Source organism: Palaemon carinicauda, chromosome 38 (assembly GCF_036898095.1).
Source record: "Palaemon carinicauda isolate YSFRI2023 chromosome 38, ASM3689809v2, whole genome shotgun sequence".
Lineage (NCBI taxonomy): Eukaryota > Metazoa > Arthropoda > Malacostraca > Decapoda > Palaemonidae > Palaemon > Palaemon carinicauda.
The window spans coordinates 55,854,725-55,879,434 of record NC_090762.1 but is presented as its reverse complement, the minus strand read 5'-3'; the positions used below and the strand labels follow the sequence as shown (position 1 = coordinate 55,879,434).

Here is a 24,710-nt window from a genome sequence, read left to right as displayed (position 1 = left end):
CTCACACAGGCATCCACAGAGTAGTAAGAATGTCCGAAAGTAAGATAAAAAATAAGAGAAATATAGGAAAAAGAAATTAATAACATAAAAAAAGATAAGTAAAAAAAATATATGAAATTCAGGCACATACTGAGGCCAATGTCCTTTTGATGTACTATTTATAATTCAAATGACTTAGGGATAACTCAAGCGATTAAGAAGATAACTGAAATGTTATCGAAAGTTGTTGTATCACGCTCCATGTTATCACAATTCCCTGTTCATTATATGAGTGTAAAAAAGAGATATTTATTTTATCGGAATCATGGCAATGACATTAACCACAACATTAATGATAAAGATTGCAGTTTCGATTGTAGGAAGTACAGTATGATAATTTTTTTGTTTTATATATCTTCTTTTCTTCTTCTTCTTCTTCTTCTTCTTCTTCTCTTCTTCTTCTTCTTCTTCTTCTTCTTCTTCTTCTTCTTATTATTATTATTATTATTATTATTAATATTATTATTATTATTATTGATATTGTTATCATTAAAGAAATTCGCCTTTGTTGGCAAAGTTCAGCAATGATTTGAATAGAAATATATATTACTTTAATGACCTCTTTCAGAGAAATATTGGTCTAAAAGCAGATAGCTACTGATTTCTAAAATTCTTTGAACATACAATCATGACATTCCTGGTAAAATGATATCATAATCTAATTTGATGCTTTGATTTAGAATGCTTCAAAGGAAACTAACAGCGAACAAAGCATCTGAAAACTTTGAACGTTATTTGCAAAGTGCTTTGAGTTCCTGTTAATTTATGTCATTTAGAGTAAAATTCATTTCATAAAGGCTTTGGCCGTTGCTACCAAGATTTTAACTTTTCAGAATATTTCTTTGAAATTTCCCTTAAAACGATTTATACATAATAAATCTAAATCCGCTGCAAAGATTAGTCAATTCTCCAACTTATTGTTTCCATTGCCCTTTGATTTCTGGAATATTATGAGAGAAAAAAATAGTCAATATTTTCTTTAAGTCTTATCGTCAACTTGAATGAACGTCTGATTAAGGAATGATGTAATTTCTCTCTCTCTCTCTCTCTCTCTCTCCTCTCCTCTCTCTCTCTCTCTCTCTCTCTCTCTCTCTCTCTCTCCTCTTCTCTCTCTCTCTCTCTCCTCGTCATAATTCTTCTTCGTACTTTTGTTAAAAAAGAGCTCAGTTCGAGGAAGATATCAATAAAGAGCTCAATTCATACGTTTTTCGGACTGTTTACATCAGTGGTTCCCAACCTTCTTCCATTGGTGACCCTATTTTAGCTTCACCATACTTTTTGTGACCCCACTCAAATATTAAGGCTATATTTTTTTTTTATGAAAAAATATAATTGATTAAGGTATAATGTTTACCATTGAATAGCAAAAACCAAAACATGCACTTATATATATAATAATAAAATTTCTTTATATAGCACACACTGCATAATTACATAATTATAATTGTTATCTCGGTAGTAGACCCTCTTTTATGCATGTTTTTTAATGATCGCTGCCATATCAGAGTTTATCTTATAGCTGGCCTTTACTATAGATTGTGTTTTTCTTCTTTCACCAGAACCGCATTCTTACAGTAACTGTGCTATGTTTATCGTCGATAAGGGAAGCAAAATACATAGAGAAAATTCTGTAATTTATTAAAACTAAACTTGTTAAAATAGATTATGATAATTTTAGTTTTAGTAAAATCATAGATTTTTTTTTATGTACTTAGCTCCCCTACTGATGACAAAAATAGCAAAGTTACTAGCAGTATGCATTATTATTATTATTATTATTATTATTATTATTATTATTATTATTATTATTATTATTATTATTATTATTATTACCAGCTAAGCTATAACCCTAGTTGGAAAAGCAAAATGCTGGAGAAAGAAGAGAAATACGATCAATAGAAAAGCTCAGCTATAAGACAAAATGCTACTAGAGCATTGAACCTCATATAACTGTTGTTATTAATATAAAAATTCTTCTTCTTGCAACCTTCTAAAGGAGCCCAGTTTGATGACGAGATCAGCGTCTTCGGCAAAGGAAGGAGCCAAATCTCCACCATTTCTACCGATGCGAAGAAACCCGGAGATTCTCTTAACATTCCCAGTAAGTCTAAGAAACCCGGAGATTCTCTTAACATTACCAGTAAGTCTAAGAAACCCGGAGATTCTCTTAACATTCCCAGTAAGTCTAAGAAACCCGGAGATTCTCTTAACATTACCAGTAAGTCTAAGAAACCCGGAGATTCTCTTAACATTCTCAGTAAGTCTAAGAAACCCGGAGATTCTCTTAACATTCCCAGTAAGTCTAAGAAACCCGGAGATTCTCTTAACATTCCCAGTAAGTCTAAGAAACCCGGAGATTCTCTTAACATTCCCAGTAAGTCTAAGAAACCCGGAGATTCTCTTAACATTCCCAGTAAGTCTAAGAAACCCGGAGATTCTCTTAACATTCCCAGTAAGTCTAAGAAACCCGGAGATTCTCTTAACATTCCCAGTAAGTCTAAGAAACCCGGAGATTCTCTTAACATTCCAGTAAGTTTAAGAAACCCGGAGATTCTCTTAACATTCCCAGTAAGTCTAAGAAACCCGGAGATTCTCTTAACATTCCCAGTAAGTCTAAGAAACCCGGAGATTCTCTTAACATTCCCAGTAAGTCTAAGAAACCCGGAGATTCTCTTAACATTCCAGTAAGTTTAAGAAACCCGGAGATTCTCTTAACATTCCCAGTAAGTTTAGTTTGTGTTTTCTTGTAATGTTTCTCTTGTCAGGATATTCGATGTTGTTAACATTCCGCGTAAAAGGACACTTGTAGAATCTCGTTATCTCTGAGATATGAGAATTGTTAGGGATGATAATTAATTGCTTTTATCTTCTGTTGAATAATAGTTTGTTTGATAATGACCTTATATGGTTTTATAATACTTATATCTATCTATCCATCTATCTATCTGTCAATATATATATATATATATATATATATATATATATATATATATATATATATATATACACACTGTATATCACCATCATCATCAGCCACTTCTAGTCCACTGCAGAACAAAGGTCTTAGGTATGTCCTTCCACTTGCGTCTGTTTGTGGTCTTTCCAACCCAGACATCAATATATATATATATATATATATATATATATATATATATATATATATATATATATATATATATATATATATATACATATATATATATATATATATATATATATATATATATATATATATATATATATATATATATATGTATATATATATATATTTACATAAACCTTACTTGCAGAGCCGAAAGGTTGGGGTGCCAGACACACACTGGTTGTTTTGGGCTTCACGGGTTTATGTGTTGCATATCTAAATCGAATAAACCTGAGCATCGCAATCGTGGCGATGGTCGCCGCCAATTCCTCCACCACGACTGGGAACAGCTCCGAGATCTGTCCATTCCCCGAGGACTGGAACGCCACATCCGGAGGTGACATGGTTGGTTGAAAGAATAACAGATGTTTTATAAGTTTTTGTGTTAGATTTGTAAGTGTAGACTTGCTATTTCTGAATAATTTTCAAGAGAAATTAACACGTTAGACCAAAGCATTTGATATTTAATTTCCACGTCTATGGGTCGACTTTCCCATGCCCATGGGGACTTTCTCATGTCCAGGGGTATTTCCTCATGGTCATAGTGATTTCCTAATGTCCATGGGGACTTCCTCATGCCCATAGGGACTTCCCAATGTCCATTGGTATTTCCTCATGGTCATAGTGATTTCCTAATGTCCATGGGGACTTCCTCATGCCCATAGGGACTTCCCAATGTCCATTGGTATTTCCTCATGGTCATAGTGATTTCCTAATGTCCATGGGGACTTCCTCATGCCCATAGGGACTTCCCAATGTCCATTGGTATTTCCTCATGGTCATAGTGATTTCCTAATGTCCATGGTGACTTCCTCATGCCCATAGGGACTTCCCAATGTCCATTGGTATTTCCTCATGGTTATAGTGATTTCCTAATGTCCATGGGGAATTACTAATGCCCATGGGAACTTCCCCATACCTTTGGGGGCCTTCCCCATGTCCATAGAGACTTCCCCATGCCCATGGGGATATCCTCATATACATGGGTATTTCCTCATGGTCATAGGGACTTTTTAATGTCCATGGGGAATTCCTTATACCCATGGGGATTTCCCCATACATTTGGGGGCCCTCCCCATGCCCATGGAGACTTCCCCATGCCCATGGTGACTTCCCCATGCCCGTGGAGGATTCCCCATGCCCATGAAGACTTTCTCACACCCACAAGGTCTTCCCCAAATCCATGTGGATTTAAGAAAGTGTTGCTTTATCAAATTACTATAATATACAGTAGTCAGGTGATATAATAGTTTCAGTGGCTAAATAGAGAAAACTTAGAAGTACGTTCGGCTTGTGAATACTCATTTGATCATGATTGTTTGTTTAATAAGTCATTTTGAAAACAATAAAGTTTTAGCAATAAGAAAAAAAGACAAAAAGTTAATTTTATCAATTAAATTCTGGTGAGCAAATAATGAAGAAGAAAAGCATTAAACTTGAAAAACAGAAATAGAAAATAAACTCATGAAAGAAATTATATCTTCACCCTATCAACAGACCGGAGGAGAATTCGACTGGGACGAGGGGGTTCAAGGAATCCTCCTAGGCTGTTTCTTCTATGGCTACGCCATCTCCAACTTCTTCGGAGGCTTGGCCGTCGAGTATTTCGGCGCTCGCATCGTCATGGCCCTCAGCATCTTCCTATCCTCCCTCTCGAGCCTTTTGTCTCCTGTTTGTGCCAACACTTCTGTTGGTCTTTTTATCGCGACAAGGGTTGTATCGGGCTTAGCCCAGGTAAGCATCTTTCCAAGGCCCATAGAATTCTATGGGCCTTGCATCTTTCATAGCCTGTGTGGTATGGTTCGCTTGCTTGAGGGTACACTCAGGCACACTATTCTATCTTATTTCTCTTCCTCTTGTTCTTTTGAAGCTTTTATAGTTTATATATGAAAGATTTATTTCAATGCTGTTACTGTTCTTAGATTATTTTCTTTCAATTTTTTATTACTTCTTTTGTAGTTGATTTATTTCCTTATATCCTTTCATCACAGGGCTATTTTTCCCTGTTGTAGCCCTTGGGCTTATACCATCCTGCTTTTCCAACTAGGGTTGTATCTTAGCTAGTAAAATAAATAGATAAATAAGTAGCCGCTAATATTAAGATGTTCTTTCATTATTCATATATAGCTTCTTGCTTTAAAACAAGAGCAATAATTAAAAAAAAACTTAAGATATGTAATTGTGTTTTTAAAGACTTGGTCAATTTATTCCTTCATTTTCATTTCGTATTTCTATTCTCCTTTGAAAACATGATATATGTATACAAACGCTCATGATAATGTTAAGTTCCTCGCTTTAGATGCTTCATGATTTGAAGAATTATTTTACCGGAATTATGAAATAAAGGTTGATATAATGTTGAAATTTACTCTGACCAATGCTGAATGGGAGGAACTTCTGAAGTTTAAACATGCAGTGAATATTTTTTTTGTGATGAACAGGCTGACATGAATCTCTCTTCATAGTTTATATACGACAGATCTATTTGTTATTGATCTTAGGATACATTTCATTCATTAGTTTTCATATAGTTTATTCATTCCCTTATTTCCTTTCCTCACCGGGATATTTGTCCTTGTTGGAGCCCTTGGGATTATAGCATCCTGCTTTTCTAACTAGGGCTATAGCTTTCCTAATAATAATAATAATAATAATAATAATAATAATAATAATAATAATAATAATAATAATAATAATAATAGTAATAATAATGATAATAACAATAATAAGAACAAAAATAGTAATAATAATAATAATAATAATAATAATAATAACAATAATAATAATAATAATAATAATAATAATAATAATAATAATAATGATAATAATAATAATAATGAAAATTAATAATAATATTAACAATAACAACAACAACAACAATAATAATAATAATAATAATAATAATAATAATAATAACAATAATAATAATAATAATAATAATAATAATAATAATAATAATAATTCACCTTTTTTCAGGGTCCTATTTTTCCATGCATTCACAACCTATTGGCCACGTGGAACCCACCCCAGGACAGAGCCCGATTTGCCTCCGCACTTTTACCGGGTAAGTGAGATTTTTACAATGAGCCTATAATGTAATTGAGAGTTTTAGTAATTAGATGTTAGGGGTCCTAGTCACTTCATTAGCTCAAGGATTTTAGGTGAGCGGTAAAAAAGTCTTTTTAGTAAATTTAAAGTAAGTTTTATTAAGTTTTGTGTAAATTTGACCGAGTTTATAAACTTTACTGATTTTTAAGTAAAATTCACCGGGTTTTGTGTAAACTTTATTGGGTTTTGAATAAATATTGTCGTGTTTTAAGTAAACCGTACTGAGTTTTAAGTAAAATTGACATAGTTTCAAGTAAAATCGACCGAGTTTCAAGAAAATTTTACCGTTTTTTAAATAAACTTCGCTGAGTTTTAAGTAAATTTTACCGAATTTTAAGGAAATTTTACTTTATGTTTTTTTTTTTTTTTTAATATTATCCATGGTTTAACTATTATAGATATAAGTTTTCCTTGAAACATCTAAATGACATCAAGATCACAATATTTTATTTTTATTTTTCTGATGAAAAACTGTAAATAAACCCATTGTTAGCTAATCGGAGATTCTTTTTGACCAAGTATTTTATTTTATATACAATAAACGTGTATTGAATTATCAAATTAAGAGTACAAGTTTTTGGCTTGTTTTGTAAATTAGTTTGTTTGCTTAATTAAATAAAAAAAAATCTATAAAAATTTTACAGGAATTGACCACGAGAGATTAAATTTCGGAAAGTTTTTAGATTAGGACATTCGCGATTGCCGGGCGCTGACCTTATAGTATGTGTTGCTGTCTGATAAGATATAAGAAAATATATTGATAAAATTGAAGTGCTTTAAATTTTCAACTTCACTTTAGTATTAACCAAGGAGATCAGAAAATGATATTTCTATTTTTTTTTTTTAAATGCAGGTCGTAGTCCTCATTATAGATCACAAAAAGTCGGATATGATCACTATTCTTGTTTATCTTTACTTTATAAAATTATTACCCTTTTGACTATTGTTATCTAAAAAAGTGGAATCATGCATATAGAAAATCCTGAAATAGTTATAGAGTTCTTTTGCTTATTTCTATTCCTCTTGTTTTTTTTAAAGTTTTTATAGTTTGTATATGAAAGATCTAATTTAATGTTGTTACTGTTCTTTAAATATTTTATTTTGATTGTTCATTACTCCTCTTGTAGTTTATTTATTCCCTTGTTTCCTTTCCTCACTGGGCTATTTTCCCTGTTGGAGCCCTTGGGCTCGTAGCATTCTGCTTTCCTAAATAATAATAATAATAACAATAATAATAATAATAATACTTGAATTACAAAGCAAGCATTTACAGAAATATAAAGAACAAAAGAACAATAACAAATCAACAAACAGAAAACTACAGCGCAGTTTATCCCCTTTTCGTCTTCTCCCCAGGCGTCAGCATAGGTACGATCCTGGGTTTATCTCTCGGTGGTTTGATGAACGAATCCGATTTCCTCGGAGGATGGCCGTTGAATTTCTACGTCTTCGGCGTCCTGGGAGTGTTGTGGTGCATCCCGTGGCTCATCTTTATGCGAGATTCGCCACAGAAGCATCCCAGCATATCGAAGGAGGAACTCGAGTACATCGAAGCAAATGAGTCTACTGTTAAAAACACCATGGTACTAAAACTTTACTTATTTTACATTGACACCATCTTTTCTCTCTGACTTAAATTACTTCACTCCTCTCCCAGTCTCTTCTACTTACTGGGACTTGCTGCTATAACACTTTGTTTCCTACTGACAGACTCTGTATGTTAACCTTTCATTTCGTGGACATAAAGAGGAGTCTCTCCTCCGGGTTACTTCCCTCCCTTTCACTCCAGTCATAGAATATCCTCCCTCTTGTAAAGTCAAAATCCACCCTTTTTTATGTTCTCAGCAACTCTTAAAAATTTACCCTTGCCTTGTCATCGTTGCTGAACCCTGGCCTCCTCTGGGAGACCACCCCACAAATTCAAATTCGCTTACGGACTTCCATAGTACAAGAGCCCGTGTCTTGCTATAGGCAAGGCAATCTACTGCTGCTGCTGCTGCTGCTGGCAGTTTTTTCAGTCCTGTACACCCACGAATCATTATTATTATCATTACTAACTAGGCTACAAGCCAGGTTGGAAAAGAAGAGCGCTAAAAGCCCAATGGCCCCAACAGGGAAAGCAGCCCAGAGAGGAAAAGAAATAAGGGAATAGCAAATAATCTATACAGTATATGAATGAAAATGTGGTGGCCGATGTGGTAACGCCCCTGATTGGTGATCGCTAGAATACCTATGTATAGGTACTTTAGTGATCGTCAGACTGGGATTCGAGTCCCGCTCAAACTCGTTAGTTCCTTTGGTCGCTGCAACCTCACCATCATTGTGAGCTAAGGATGGGGGTATGGGGGAGCATATACGGCTATCTGCTGAGTCGTCAGCAACCATTGCCTGGCCCTCCTTGGTCCTAGCTTGGGTGGAGAGGGTCCTTAGGTGATGATCATATATATATATATATATATATATATATATATATATATATATATATATATATATATATATATGGTCAGTTTCTAGGGCAATGTCCTGCTTGATAAGGCAATGTCACTGTCCCTTCCCTCTGCCATTCATAAGCGGCCTTTAAACAACGTTAAAATAGATCAGTCAGATACAAACTCTGAAAGGAGACTGAATGTCAATCTTTTCAACAAAATTTGTTCTACAAGAAGTATACACCGATTGTCAGTGGCGTCAGATTCCATCTGAAATTGGACATAATAAGATTAAATAACAATATACAGAGTCCTTCAAAGATCAGATTGATTTTACCATTAGAGGTACTGTAGTTAAAATATATCAATTCCAAGCTATTAAGAATATCAGACTTGTCTACTGTATGAATTCTTACGGTATATTAGTAAGGTTATGCAGTTCTTTTAGTGCAGTGGTCAACCCACACACCCCCCCTTTTTTTTGTCATATCCCCCATCTAGATTTCCCACTTTATGTGTATAAGGGAAAGAGTAATCAAAACATACTGGGACAATTCACCACTTTATTTTAGAAATGTACAAATATACTGATAAACATATAGTTACATCTGCAACCAACTCTCTCTCTCTCTCTCTCTCTCTCTCTCTCTCTCTCTCTCTCTCTCTCTCTCTCTCTCTCTCTCTCTCTCTCTCTCTCTCTCTCAGACACGAAAAAATCCATATGAGATTTATTTTATTGCTAGTAGGCAGTGAAGGTATTCACCCCTCCCAGCACCTGGTAGCTTTAAATTTTCACCCTGGAGGAAATTCCCCCCCAGTTTAGTAAATACGGTTTTAGTTAGAAATATCATGTTTAGTTTATAGAAAAAAGAGACAAATTGCAGAGTAATCTTATATAGTGATTTCAGATTCGTATACTCCGGTAGTAGGTTGGCCAAGGCACCAACCACCCGTTGAAATACTAACGCCTGAGAGTTATTGGGTCCTTTGACTGATCAGACAGTACTACATTAGACCCTTATCTCTGGTAACGCCTCCTTTTCCTTTTGCCTACACATACACCGAATAGTTTGGCCTATTTCAACATTCTCCACTGTCCTCATGCACCTGACAACGCCGAAATTACCAAACAATTCTTCCTCGCTCAGGGGGTTAACTACTGCACTGTAATTGTTCAGTGGCTACTTTCCGCTTGGCAAGGGTAGAAGAGACTCTTTAGCTATGGTAAACAGCTCTTCTAGGAGAAGGGCATTCAAAAATCAAACCATTGTTCTCTGGTCTTGGATAGGGCAATAGCCTCTGTACCATGGTCTTTCACTGTCTTGGGGTAGAGTTCTCTTGCTTAAGGGTACACTCGGTCACACTATTCTATCTTATTTCTCTTCTTGTTTTTTTTTTTATTATTATTATTTTTTATAGTTTATATATGAAAGATTTATTTTAATGTTATTACTGTTCTTAAAATATTTTATTTTAATTTTTGATTACTTCTCTTGTAGTTTCCTTATTTCCTTTCCTCACAGCGCTATTTTCCCCGTTGGAGCCCTCGGGCTTATAGCATCCTGCTTTTCCAACTATGGTTGTAGCTTAGCAAGTAATGATAATAATAATACCATTCCCAAAACATAGTTCTCACTTCTGTCAGTTAGTATTATAATTACTTTGTTATCAGGACTCCTATGGCTAAGAAAACGAAATATATAACGTCCATACTATTATCCTATCATCAAACTTGTGTATCGTCAGATCTAATACTATAAGAAGTAGAATACTAAATCCTTGATAGTTTTTTTTAATCTTTATACATCGAGATACATTTGGCTGTTTTATTTTTGTGATTTATCAAACCATTGAAGAAGGAGAATACCAATAGAAGCATATTGAAAGTCACTACAAAATGTAAAGACTAGATGATATACGAAAATCGTGAAATGATAAACATTAAAGTCTCGAGTATTCAAGCGGTTACATGATAAGAAAAGATATTGACGAGATGTTGAGAGGGCAAGTTCTGCCAAAGGGTGCAGTCACTCTTCACACAAATATTTGTAATAATTCGTATTTCTCTTTTTTCAGAGGATGAAAGTTCCTTGGGCTGACGTCTGGACATCGATCCCCTTCTGGACCCTGATTATCCTCGCTTGGGGAGACAGTTTCGGATTCTACACTTTTTTGACAGAAATTCCAACCTACTTGAAAAATATACAGCACTTCGGGTCAGCAGACGTAAGATTATTTGAGTTCACTTGGGGCTAGCTCATTAAAGCATAGGACTATTTATCTATTTTCAAAGTTAAGCTTTAAACTTTTGATTTTCTGATTCTTTAAATTATACAATGGTGGGTTTGGTTGGTATTTAGATTTGTGATCATCAAGGAAATTTGGAAGGTTTACAATATCTTCGCTCTCTCGGCCAGTGAAGTATAGCTTATATCGTTATCTGCGTATGAAATGGACAGGAGCTAGAAACTTTGCCCAAAAATCTTATTGCACAGAAACTTGTGACACATTTCATAAGTCTAGTGTAAGTAACAATGGCCTCCAATGACACTAGAGAAGGCAAGAACATGTAGGATGAATTATAATCTGTTTTATTATTATGTTTACAATATTCAGCTGAGACAAGGTGAGGCTGTCGAACTAGATGCCTAGAATGGAGCAGGCTTATAGTGATCACTAGTCTCTGACTATAACGTCAGGCTGCAAAATGGCCAGCAAGCGAAAATGACGAGCAACCGTCGTGTAGGACAACGAATGACTAGTTGTTGAAATATGGCAGTAATTTTAGGCTTCCTGAAGCCTTTTAAACGTTATGTATTTTGTCTTAGCAAGGCCAATCATGATGCTTATTTGCAAACCATGTTAAAGATTAGGGGCTGTACTCAGTTGCTTCCCTAGTGGCCCACTCTGCTAAATCATGTCTAATTCAACTGGAGCCAAAAAATGCACATTGTGACACCAACATAGGAATTCAGCTTCAAAAGATTTATAGTTTCTGGAAGAGTATGTTATAATAATGAAGGATAACAGAGGTCTGGTTAGAAATCCCCTTTTCAATAGTTATCTTCTGTGTTTTATCACACTCTTTCTTCTGCAACGTTTATACTCTTACTTTTTGCATCAGTTATTTTTTTTTAGTAACAAGAACGTTTATTCAAATATCGTATTTTGGATAATTTCTTGTTTTTAATGTGAAGACATTTATTCTTGTAGCGCTTTTTTACCATATTATTATTATTATTATTATTATTATTATTATTATTATTATTATTATTATTATTATTATTATTAGTCAGGCTATAGCCGTGGGCGGAAAAGCAAAACGCTACAAGCCCAAGGGCTCCAACAAGGAAACTTGCCCAGCGTGGAAAGGAAATAACAACGTTAACTTGATTAGTCATATATAAACTATAAAACGAAACTTGCCAACCTGCCCAACAGAAAAGGATTTACAAAAAGGCTGAACTTCTGAAGTTCCACTGATTTATACCTGATTAGGAACATCATTCCACAGTCTGACCTGATGACATATTTTAAACTTTTAATAACGCCGCTAGAGGCATTATAGTCTTCTATTTTGGCCTTCACTCTCTTATGCTTCCCTTCAATCTTAACTACAGTTGTTGATTCCTTTGACTGGCCAGACAGTACTACATTGGAGCATTCTGTGGTTACGGTTCGTTTCCCCTTTGCCAACACCTACACCATATAGTTTGGTCAATTCTTTACATATTCTCTTCTGTCATCATACATCTGGCAACACTGAGATTAACGAACGATTCTTCTTCACAAAAGGGGTTAACTACTGCACTGTAATTGTTCAGTGGCTACTTTCTTCTTGGTAAGGGACATACCAAAATCAAACCATTTTCTCTAGTCTTGGGTAGCGCCATAGTCTCTGTACCATGGCCTTCCACTGTCTTGGGGTAGAGTTCTCTTACTTAAGGGTACACTCGGGCACACTATATTATTTTTTCTCCTCTTATATTTTAAAGTTTTGTAGTTCATATATGATATTTAGTTTATTGTTACTGTTTTATTTAATTGTTAATTAATTCTCTTATAGTTTATTTATTTTCTTATTTCCTTTCCTCACTGGGCTATTTTTCCTGCTGGATTGATTAATTGATTTGAGCTTTTCTGGCATCCTAGCATCGAGGTCATTAACGCCGTTCCTTGTTGGAGTCCTTCGGGAGCCCTTGGGATTATAGCATCCTACATTTCCAAGTAGGCTTGTAGCTTAGCAAGTAATAATAATAATAATAATAATAATAATAATAATAATAATAATAATAATAATAATAATAATAATTGTTTTTTTCTGGTTTTTTTTTTTTTTTTTTTTTTTTTTGTAGACCGGACTGACTGCTGCCTTACCGCATGTCGTGGCCACAGTTGTATCCTTGATTTGGGGCGTGATTTCCGACACTTTGATTGCCAAGACCAGGCTCTCTGTCTCTACCGTAAGGAAAATATCTTCTGCAGTTGGTAAGTGGAAAAGACAACTAAAGATCTCTCTCTCTCTCTCTCTCTCTCTCTCTCTCTCTCTCTCTCTCTCTCTCTCTCTCGAGGGAGTTAATGACTGCGCGCAAGCCAGACGTGCAATGGGTTTCAAGTGATTTGATGCACTGCTGATGAGCTTTATGTGTTGCTATATTAAATTGTGAAAGTTCCCTGTTGAGAAATTTGAGATTTCCTCCCTAATCTATCAATTACACACACACACACACACACACACACACACACACACACACACACACACACAAAGGGGAGAGAATATAAAAGTAAATACTGATTACTTACATTTTCAAAGTACTAAGTATACATTGTACCTTAAAATTGGCAGCAACCACACAAAAGTGCTGAGTACTTGGCCTTCTATTCTTTCTTCTTGATGTTGAATTTCACCTTTTCTAGACTAGCAATCTGTTGGATTAGAGTTCGAGACCTACTCAAATGAGAAAGTTTCTAGTAGTGACTTCAACCTCGCCCTCCTTGTGAGCTAGGGATGTGGTGTTTGGGGGTAGCCCATAGGTCAACTGGCTGAGTCACACCCTGGCCCTCCCTGGTCCTAGCTTGATAGCGAGGAGGCTTGGGTGCTGATCATACGTGTTTATGGTCAGTTACCCTGTCCATTGTCTCTGCTATTGATTAGTGACCTTTTCAACTTTCAACTTATAAAGACACCAGCCAAATTTTGAAGATCTTTGTGGGACTAACAATCTATGAACCGTTTAGCCCACTGTTACCCACTGTCTTTTCTTAGATTCTACAATGAAGTACCTAGATACATTCTCCACCTCCTCATTTTTTTCAGGCTGCCTTAGGCAAGAGCCAGGGGCCTGCACCTTCAGTGCAGGTTGTTCTGAAACGAATGAACAAACCTCCCTACGAGCCTTTTTGTTCTACTTGTGTCATTTCCCCCCACTCACCTTCCTTTCTTTTATTCTATAAAATATTCACTTACTACCGTACGTGATCTGTTAAAATGTTGGCTAAATATTTAGATAGATATGCACACACACGCAAACATACTGTACACTCACGCACCCTTTCCACCCACTCTCACCAGGGGATGACTGCTCCTTCTTCTCCTACCTGAGGACCAGGGTTTCCACTGCCTGAATTTGTTTTACCCTAGATCTGGGCCTCAAATTCCCCTAGATTGGCACGGATTCCCCTAAATCAATAAAGGGATAAATTTTAATAATAACTCCGCGCCGGGTATTTGAAAATTACAGTTTCCAATAGTATTTGAGTTGCTTATTAAGAATTTACCGTTATTTTTAGATGGTCGAATGTAATTAAGCACCAGGGGCCAGTACTAAACACAGGGAAATACATTGGACGCCACAATCCCTAGTGGATGTTGTATTCTCGGTTACATTCCTTGCAGTCCATGTGGAGTTACTCTTCAGAATTATCAATAAAGATAGGGTAACATTGGTAAAAAATACAATATATTGGAGTATACATTGAAAATTTTATTATTTCTCTCATTCACAGTAGTAAGAAAATAATCTCTAACAAAACAAACATAATAATGTAATTTTTCATAAATAAAGTAATTGCACTTCTTATAAACTGGCCTATAATAATGGCACCATAGTTTACTTTCAACTTGGTGACATATGACTGATATATGTAGAAAAGAATCACAAAATAAAGCACAACGTTCACTTTATTCTTTATTAAAGGGATATGCATAGAAAAATAAATACTTAACTCTATCTTTGCAGCATTATCACATATAAGCCTACAGTAAATAATTTACTTTCAACTTAGTGACATCCTAATGTGACTTATATATGAATAAAAGAATCACAAAATAAACACAACCTTCACTTTTATTAAAGGGATATGCATAGAAAAATAAATACTTGACACTATCTTTGCAGCAGTATCACATAAGCCGACAGTAAATATCACATATGCAGTACCATATGATTGCAGCAGCATTATCACATACAGTATATGCCTATAGTAAATATACACAGTACCATTATTTCCAATGACATGTAACATCTGCAATGTATTACAAGATTATTCTTTCCATATAAAAGCCAATACTGTGTCCTTAGTCCTGTGAAACAGTACTACACAGGGGTTATGAAGTAACTAGTTTTCACCAATAATTACTGACTTCAGCAAAATGTAAAATTACTTTCCCTGTCAAGATATGCCCAAAACCATTATTACCTTAACACTACCTTTGAAACAGTACCACACAGTGCTTGTGCATAAAGTATTTTGTATCAATAATCACTGACTTTAGCAAAAATCCAATATCCATGAAACTGTTAAGTAGCAAAACTTTCATTCTTCATAGGGAATAGCATAAACTACATTTATGGTCATATCATATATGCATACTGTAAAAATTTTCATTTATTGCTCTGCAAATGATCTGCCTCACATCATCATAATCTACTAGTGAACTTTCATCTAAACAGTCCTGTTGCTGTCATTACATGTTGCATTACTCTGTACTGCCCTAACTGCTGAAACCATTCGGTCATCAATCCTGAGACCATCTGTAGTTATACCTTTATTACTTAGAAGGTAAACCATGTGCATTAAACCACAAAGTGTTTCATTTTTCAACCTAGTCCTCTGGGGGGGGGGGGTTTGTCAGATTAAATTTACTAAAAAAAATCTCTCCACACTACCATTAGAAAATGGCAAAGATAACAATACAGAGATAACAACCATTAAATTTGGAAAGCATGGAAGGTTTGCTGTATTTTTCTTGTTTAATACAATATCCCAGTACTGTAAACATGGTAACTGGCCATTCAACTCCTCACTGAAACAATGGGACCTCCACTCATCTGTCTTGTTTCTATCTGCATATTTATACAGCTGTGGTATAGCATCAAAGACAGATGCCAGTGATTTAGGCTCAAGATTAGCAGCATTCATTGGATTCAAACACTGAACTATTGCGTGAATAGGCTCACTAAGGGAGAATCTATTTTGAATCTGCTTTACAGATTCAATAAGAAAATTCAAACAACTTTCATAAGATATTTTTATATCATGGGCACTGCTTTTTTGTTTTAACTCTCTCATTGTCTCCAAAGCCATCACTCCTAAATATGTTTTCAGCTGACACAATACTTGATGAAAATAATGAATGCTTTGGATCCAGTGCATGTATATCACACTTTTTAACATATGGAATGCTCATAAAATCTGAGCATATGCTTCTTATTAAATTGCTAACTTCTTTTTTAAGACAAAAAATTCGGAATCTCTGATTGAAATTGTGTTTTGAAACTATTGAGGCGACTTAAGTTATACGACAAAAATTCTAAACAGGCAAGGGTAAACTTATTATTGAGAGATTGCAGAATGGCATCATTACTGTCCGTTGAATCTGTAAACGCAACATCAGTGAAATATAATCTCAGAGCCTCCCATTGTTTCAGTAATCGTTTGAAAAGCCACCTGGTCTGCCCTGGAGCTAAAATTTTGTGAGGAGCTGCACCTACAAAATTCTGAAATTCTTTTAGAGATTCTTGTCGCTTTGAACTTAAACTGAAATGTATATTGCGACAAAGATCCTCAAGGGATTTAGTTAGCTTTAGGCAAGCATATGATGCAAACAGGTGAATAAGATGGCACGAACACTTTACTATTATAACATTCGGCAATAATTCTCTTAAAATGGTCGCAATATTCTCTAAAGGAATCTCCTTGGTTTCTAGTGACTGTATTAAAGTTTTGACCAAACCATTAGCAGAACTGTCATGATTCTCCACAAGATCTAGGAGAGAATTATGGATTTTATTATCCTCCCAATACTGCACAATAATGCTCATTTGCTTAGTAGTACTGCTATCAGTAGTCTCATCTATTATGACTGAAAAGATTCTCTCCTTTAAAACTTTACACAAATCCTGTAACAAATGCTTACCAAATACCTGACGAATAATATTTGATGCTCTCTGTTTTCCTAGGCAGACTCTTTTCAAGGCATCTTCATTGGGAAATAAGTCTCATAATAACAACAACATGGGCTCACACAGAGATATTGGCAAGTAGTGCTCTGCAAGGAAAGCACAAAGTTTGAGTTCTATTTTCTTAGCAGACTTGTCCAATGGATCATTACTTAACAAAAAGCTTGCAAGTGATTTATTATTAACCTTCTGCATTGATAGATTTTTATGCCTCTGACTGGAAGCATGCTTAATAATGTCAGATTTGCTACACAGTAAGTCCATGTTGCATATCCCACAAAACGCAAAATGTTTTGAAGACGTTGATCTTGAGGATTTTGATAACCATCCAGAGAACTGGGGGTCTGACGTCCAGCACTCTCTCCATTTTTGTCTATACACCTTCCCTTTTGTGACTGTTCTCGCTTTCTTGGTTGGTGTTGATGGGGGAGATTCATCAGACTCATAATTCATCTTGAAGTACCTGAGTGGGAATATATATATACTATTTTTCTATTCATTTTATGACAAATTTATAGTATTCAGTGATAGGCTATACCCTATGTACAGAAAAGTGTTAGCAAAGTATTTTGGGGCCCCCTCTAAAAACTATAAAAGGATCCCACAATAACAAAAAAAACAAACATCATCTATTTATACACAATAACATTCATATATATAAACAGAGGAAACCCAAGATTATACACTCGCAGGTAATACCGAAATCAAATAAATTATTTTTCCTCTCAAATTTGGCTTTTCCTAAAGTAAGTATTCTGGACTTGTTTCAACAATTAAATATCGAGTGAATAAGGCCTGGCCACATGATGGATCGTCTGCAGTTGTTTACCCTATATTAAAAGTAAAACCTAACCTAAGCTGGCGTAAATCCCTATAACAACTGTAGTTTTTGGTTTGATAAACTAAAACCACTACTGTAAGCTTAAACATAGGCTATTTTGGTGTACTCTAAGCTAGGATAATAATTTTGTCCCTCCATTGTGCAGAGCTATTAGTAAGATTAAGCTAACAAATAAAAAGAAGCATGAATGTGATTCCTAAAGAAGTCCAAAATTAACACCCTAGAAACCTGTAGGTTTAGGCCTTTAGGGTAGACCTAGAAGCTTAAGCGGCAAAAATCATAGTGTGAAAGACCTGGGTGTCCCCCGCACTTTTAACTTTTACCCAAAACATTGCAAATTATCTAAGTTACTTCATACTTGCATGCCAACAGGTAGCCTCAGGAAGGCCTCCAGGCAGACGAATGGTGGACAACATAGGTAGTATTAGACTATCAGTAATTCAGTTCCATTTCGCCCTATACTGTTCTTCATTCAATTATATGATTCTAAAAAGGATAATTTTCACTTACCTGGGTTTTTTAAGGGGAACGACTGCTCAAATCTTCCAGGTCGATGTAGCGATGTTATATCAATACGCTTCAGCAAAATTTGATGCCAATACAAAATGCCTGCTGCCCATCCACTGATCGATTCACCGCTCACACGTGTTCTTTTCTCTGGTTGTTTATGTTCGGAAAGCTACCAACATTTGCTTCTTGTCGGACTCGGTCGGAGAGAGAAGCCTTTGTCTTTAGAACGGCCCCTCTTTACCTTTTTTATAATATTTTCTGGTTCATGAACCAAGAAAAATGAAAAAAATAGGAATTTTTCATATTCATCGAGAGAGAATCTTATAACACCCTAGAAAATAAACAATTAACCCCAAAGACATCCCAATTCCCCTAGAATTCGACCTTTTTAGGATTCCCCTAGGCTCAACCCTAAACACCACCTGATTCCCCTAAAATGGGGTATTTTCCCCTAAAGTGGAAACACTGCTGAGGACTCAGGAACGGGAGAGTTCAACGTGATCGGAAAGAAACACACACACACACACACACACACACACACACACACATATATATATATATATATATATATATATATATATATATATATATATATATATATATATATATATATATATATATATATATATATATATATATATATATATATATATATATATATATAGCCACACTTGATATTTATCATATAGGGAAGATAACCTCTTTTAAAAATGACCTTTCTTCTATCTATTATATTATTGCAAGACCTAGTTAAGTAATTTTATTATTTCAAGGTTTAACATGAATGGCACAGGTAAGGGACAGTGACAATGCCCTAGCAGGGTAATGCATTAGAGACTAACTATATATCCATATTATCAGAGCCCAAGCTCCCTCTCCATCCAAGCTAGACCTATAAGCTCCCCCAAACCACCTATCCTTAGGTCACAAGATTGGTGAGGTTGCAGACTCTACAAGAAGCTAATGAGTTTGAGCGGGACTCCATCTCCCGCCCAGTAGTACATCAGACAAGGACGTTCACAGCCCCAGAGACTTATAATGTCATTCTTTTATCAGGTACTTACACGTCTGCTCTAGCCTTGATAGCAATGTGTTACGTTGACTGTGATTCGACGTTAGCTATTGTTGTCCTGTGCTTGGCTGTGGGAATCAACTCGTGCAGTGCTCTCGGAGGCGCTCTCTGCGAGCAGGATATTGCCCCTAACCTGACGGCGGCGCTGAAGGGCACCACCAATACTGTAGGAGCCATTTCTGGGATCGTGGCTCCTCTCATCACGGGATTCATCATTTCAGATAATGTAAGATGTGACAGATATTAACATATCGATATTTTTTTCTCTTTTAAAAACAAAATTTTAAGACGTAGGTCTAGTTTCTTGATACGAGTATTTATTACATTTTAGTGTAAATGCTTTGCATAATATCATTTATCTTGAAGAGTCTTTTTCTCATAAGTCAAAATACCTTCAAACAATCTCATAGTTTGGGTTAATTTGTTATAACCAAAATTATTATGGCTTACCATAAATTATCTCGGGGCTATTTGTTATGATGATCAAGATTTGTACTTTAAACGAACTACCTTAAGCATGATATTCTTGCTTACGAATAAGAAAATAGTTTACGATAACATTATATATATATATATATATATATATATATATATATATATATATATATATATATATATATATATATATATATATATATATTGAGATGCATATGTTATTTAGTTTATATAAATATTGCTATAGCTTTTAGTGTTTCAATAATACTTTCATAAGCTTCAGCATCCATTAGAAAAGATTTTCTACTAGAAGTCAAAATATGTGTATGATATAAGTTGTGACCATTTTCATTTTCTGATTAATTTTATTCTAAATATTTACAGATTTTCCCTATGACTTTTTTTCTTAGCATTAACCCCCTGATAGATTACATTTGATTATTGTAAGCCTATTTTTCACATTTTTTTTTCTTAGTTTATATACTTTTTAGCTGGTGGATTATGTATAAGTAGCCTAAGCCCTTTTTTGTCAAGAGTAAAAAAAGCAGGATGCTATAAGCCCAGGGGCTCTAACAGGGAAAAATAGTCCGGTGAGGAAAGGAAACAAGGAAATAAACTACAACAAAAGTAATGAACAATTAAATTAAGCTAAAAGATAAAAATTTTTCCTTCCTAGTGGATCGATTAAATACGATTAATTCAAGCTTGTTACAAGATCACCCATTTCGTTTTTCCCTCCTCAGCAAACCCTCGGTGCCTGGCGAACTGTGTTCCTCATATCAGCTGCGACGTATTTCGTCTGCTGTACGGTTTTCTTGGTCTTTGGAACCTCCGAAGTCCAGCCCTGGAATTACCCAAAAGAGAAAAGAGGTCTGTTTATACATTTATTTCTCGTTTCTTCTTCTTATTCTTCTTCTTCTTCTTATTATTATTATTATCATTATTATTATTAATTGCTGAGCTACAACACTAGTTGGAAAAACAGGATGCTATAAGCCTAGGGGCCCCAACAGGAAAAATAGCCCACTGAGGAAAGGAAACAAAGAAATAAATATTTTAAGAACAGTAACAACATTGAAATAAATAATTCCTATATAAACAAACCCCAGTATACCCTCAAGCAAGAGAACTCTAACGTGGATTTAATTATTTTTCGTTGAGTAGCCCTTCCTATAATGTAGAAAATAGAGATAAGATTTCTGTATTTGAAATCAAACGAATATCAATGCTTTGTCAGAAAAAAAAAATTGCTTAACTGGGTGATAATATTCAATGTACGTTTGCTTAGTCTTTGTTTCGAATAAGTAAGAGTTATTAACTTTGATTAGAAATTATTAATGGTGAAATTTCTGATACGCAATAAGGCTTTTGGATTGTATCTTATTAATTTCGGTTATATAGACCGGCGCTGGGGCCTGTTAGGCCATTCAACACCCATTAATGCTATTGATATTGGTCAAATTTCAAGGCTTTGTAACTTATTGTCTTGTGTGTTATCAAATACGTTAAGTGGTATAATTAATGAAATATTAATGAATTATTAATTACTGATAATAACAGGTCTGTGTACATACTTCAACAGCTTCTATCATGATTTTTATCTTACTTACCCAACACATATCAGCTCAGCAATACTTTCTACGGAAACATGCAAACGTACTTCAATTAACATGAAAATTCCGAAATTTTCTTTCCTATTAATTCTTTTCTTTATTATCTATTATGAAATACACATTTACAATCTTACAGTTTATAACATATACATCATAGTATATTTACCTAAATAATGTTTATTTTACATATAGTGTATTTATTCATGTTTCATATGATTTCTAAATAACAGTAAGAGTACATGGATAATACCCCATTTTTTGTATAATAGATTTTTAGTGATTATAAATTTTGTATGATAAATTCTAAGAATAAAATCGTACTCTCTTCCAATTCCAGAAAAGAACAAGTATTAAACCACCGTGGTCCACATCCGTCTGAGTTTCATCGGGCCTCTCTGGTGCCTAGCCGAAGAGGGCGTCAAGCTCTAGAGATCCTTCTGTAGACCTAGCTTTTGGGAAGTAGGCCTACAAGATATCTCCAGACTGATCACTAGCATATTCATTTTGCTTACCGTTGTTTCTGTTCGCGTACGAGCCGTTCTTGGCTGTGGTTTCGAAAGATTTTGAACTATGCAATATGTTCAGATGATTTTAAACCCTCTTTCATGTTTGGTTCGAATGATTTTAACTCTCGCGAAGCGTTTTTGAAATTATTTGAAACATTTTATGGTTGTGAACCTTTCCTAGCAATGAATTCAAATAATTGTAAAAACTGAAAAATCATGTGGTATAATGTTTGCAATGTTAATTGTTATTGCACATTGAAATCATATTGACTTTTGAATTGACATTAATGATAATCTAGTTAATTTATTACATTTGTATGAAGGGCATTTCTATAATTTTTAGGCAAAGAGTAATATTATGTGAAGGAAAATAATTATTTAAAATGTTCCACTCAGTACTTTCATGCAAATGACGAATAAGACCTTGTTATTATTATTATTATTATTATTATTATTATTATTATTATTATTATTATTATTATTATTATTATTATTATTATTATTATCAAAACATAAAACCTAGATTCGTTTCCATTAAATGATATCAACTATGTGATATTAGTTATTATTGCGATAACATAAATCAGGCGTATTTTGTAATCTATTTCTGAAAGATTTATTTTGACGTTGCTATTCTTAAAATCTTATATTTTAATTGTTCATTACTTCTCTTTTAGTTTATTTATTTCCTTATTTTTTTCCTCCCTGGGCTATTTTTCCCTGTTGGAGCCCTTGGGCTTATAGCATCCTGCTTTTCCAACTAGGGTTGTAGCTAATAATAATAATAATAATAATAATAATAATAATAATAATAATAATAATAAAGATTGTCTTCAACTTCCATACACGATTTTGTCAGCTTCAATTTAAATGGAGGCATTTAAGAAGTCCTAATTTAAACTTTAAGACTTTAAATCCAGTTTTCCTGTGATATAGTATTTTAAGCTCCTGAATTCACATTGATATTAATAAATAGTTTACGTTCATTTCATTTATTGTCAGACATCATATAAAATATAAAAGTATTCAGACATATTTTTTTTCTTAACCGAATGAAGTTATCTATCACACTCCCATGAGACTTGCAGTCGTTAAAAACCCTCTGGTAAGTCTCCTCTTTTTTATAAAAAAGTAACGAATACTAAAATAACAGTCTGCTAACATTGTATTTAGTTATACAATAGTGGGTTATTATTCGTGTTTAAATGTTTAAAGGCCGCTCATGAATGGCAGAGGCAAGGGACAGTGACAAGGCCCTATCAAGCAGGATAAAGCCCTACAGACTGATCATATATATGATCAGCGCCCAAGCCCCCTCTCCACACAAGCTATGACCAAGGAGGGCCAGGACTCAGCAGATAGACCGATAGGCTCCCCAAACCCCGCATCCTTAGCTCACAAACATGGTGAGGTTGCAGCGACCAGAGGAACTTAACGAGTTTCAGCCAGGCAAGGACGCTACCACCAGGCCACCACAGGAGAACTCTTACTGTTATTGAGAAATAATATGAAACATGAGCCTATTCATTGCTCCTTCCACAGCCATCAGGAAAGAAAATTTCGGAATTTCTAATGTTTTCAAAAGAAACGGTTATTATTAATTAGCTAAGTTTATATGTAATAATTTGGATTATCATGCAAAAATTAAATGTGTATTTAATAACAAGGGTCAAGATAGATTAACTAAACCTAAATACATTAGCCCATCTGCTGTTAAGATAGATTAGTAGCCTTCAAGGGTTTATAGTAGCCTACTGGAAACGTCCTTCCTTGTCTAGCATTCTGCTGGATGGGCGTTTGAGACTCGCTCAAACTCGATAGTTCTAGTACCGTCTGCAACCTCGCCGTCCTTGTGAGCTAGTTAGCCTATAGGTCTACCTGCTGAGTCATCAGCAGCCATTACTTGGACCTCCTTGGTGCTAACTTGATGGAGAGATGGTCCTAGGGTGCTGATCATAATGTGTGTATGGTCAGTCTCTAGGATATTGTCCGGTCTTTATAACATTGTCCTGTTACTTGCCTCTACTGCCTCTATATTCAGTAATGTCTGTGATAATCCTATTTACGTTACACCTATACAATTTCAGAAATTTTTAGCTCAAATTACCAATTAGATGTTCAAATGGCGGTATCGAGCCTGCATAAACTTTTCAAATTTCAGAGTCCTCCAGAACCACGAGAGTTCGGATTTTAGAGAAAGCGTGGCATAAGAGGCGTATAAAGTTTGTGTGATATATGAACCATTAGCAACTTATCATTCTTAGATTATTCTATTAACATTATTACTACTACAACTTTTACCTAAGCCGAGAAGGGTGTATGAATGAAAGCAACGTGCTGTTTACGAGATAAAAGTATTGATATTTGCGAAATAGGAAAGGTTTCACGCAAAAAACGATAAACAAATTGACAAATTACATATTATGGTCATATGAAAAAGTTCAGGGTGATATACCTTTTTACTTTCTTGGATAATAATTTCTTTTTCTTAATCATAGACCTAAGCGACAATTACGGATCAAATTGGTTTGCCTTTGTTTACTATGAATATTG

General features: G+C 34.7%; 1 protein-coding gene across 2 annotated transcripts in view; it reads left to right on the top strand.

Moving 5' to 3' along the window:
• The window catches only part of LOC137630638 (putative inorganic phosphate cotransporter), a 26,624-nt gene extending 3,436 nt beyond the window's left edge, over nt 1–23,188 (top strand). Inside the window, exons 2-11 of one of the 2 annotated variants that reach the window (XM_068362246.1) lie at nt 2,036–2,140; nt 3,330–3,526; nt 4,679–4,915; nt 6,158–6,245; nt 7,646–7,872; nt 10,795–10,944; nt 13,074–13,206; nt 19,588–19,829; nt 20,782–20,908; nt 21,989–23,188. In XM_068362246.1, the coding sequence (XP_068218347.1) occupies nt 2,036–2,140; nt 3,330–3,526; nt 4,679–4,915; nt 6,158–6,245; nt 7,646–7,872; nt 10,795–10,944; nt 13,074–13,206; nt 19,588–19,829; nt 20,782–20,908; nt 21,989–22,005 (1,523 nt within the window). In that variant the 3' untranslated portion in view covers nt 22,006–23,188. Of the gene's footprint in view, nt 1–2,035; nt 2,141–2,729; nt 2,763–3,329; nt 3,527–4,678; nt 4,916–6,157; nt 6,246–7,645; nt 7,873–10,794; nt 10,945–13,073; nt 13,207–19,587; nt 19,830–20,781; nt 20,909–21,988 lie in introns of those variants that run through there. The other variant, XM_068362247.1, reaches the window with a different exon arrangement.
• The last annotated feature ends 1,522 nt before the right edge of the window (nt 23,189–24,710 follow it).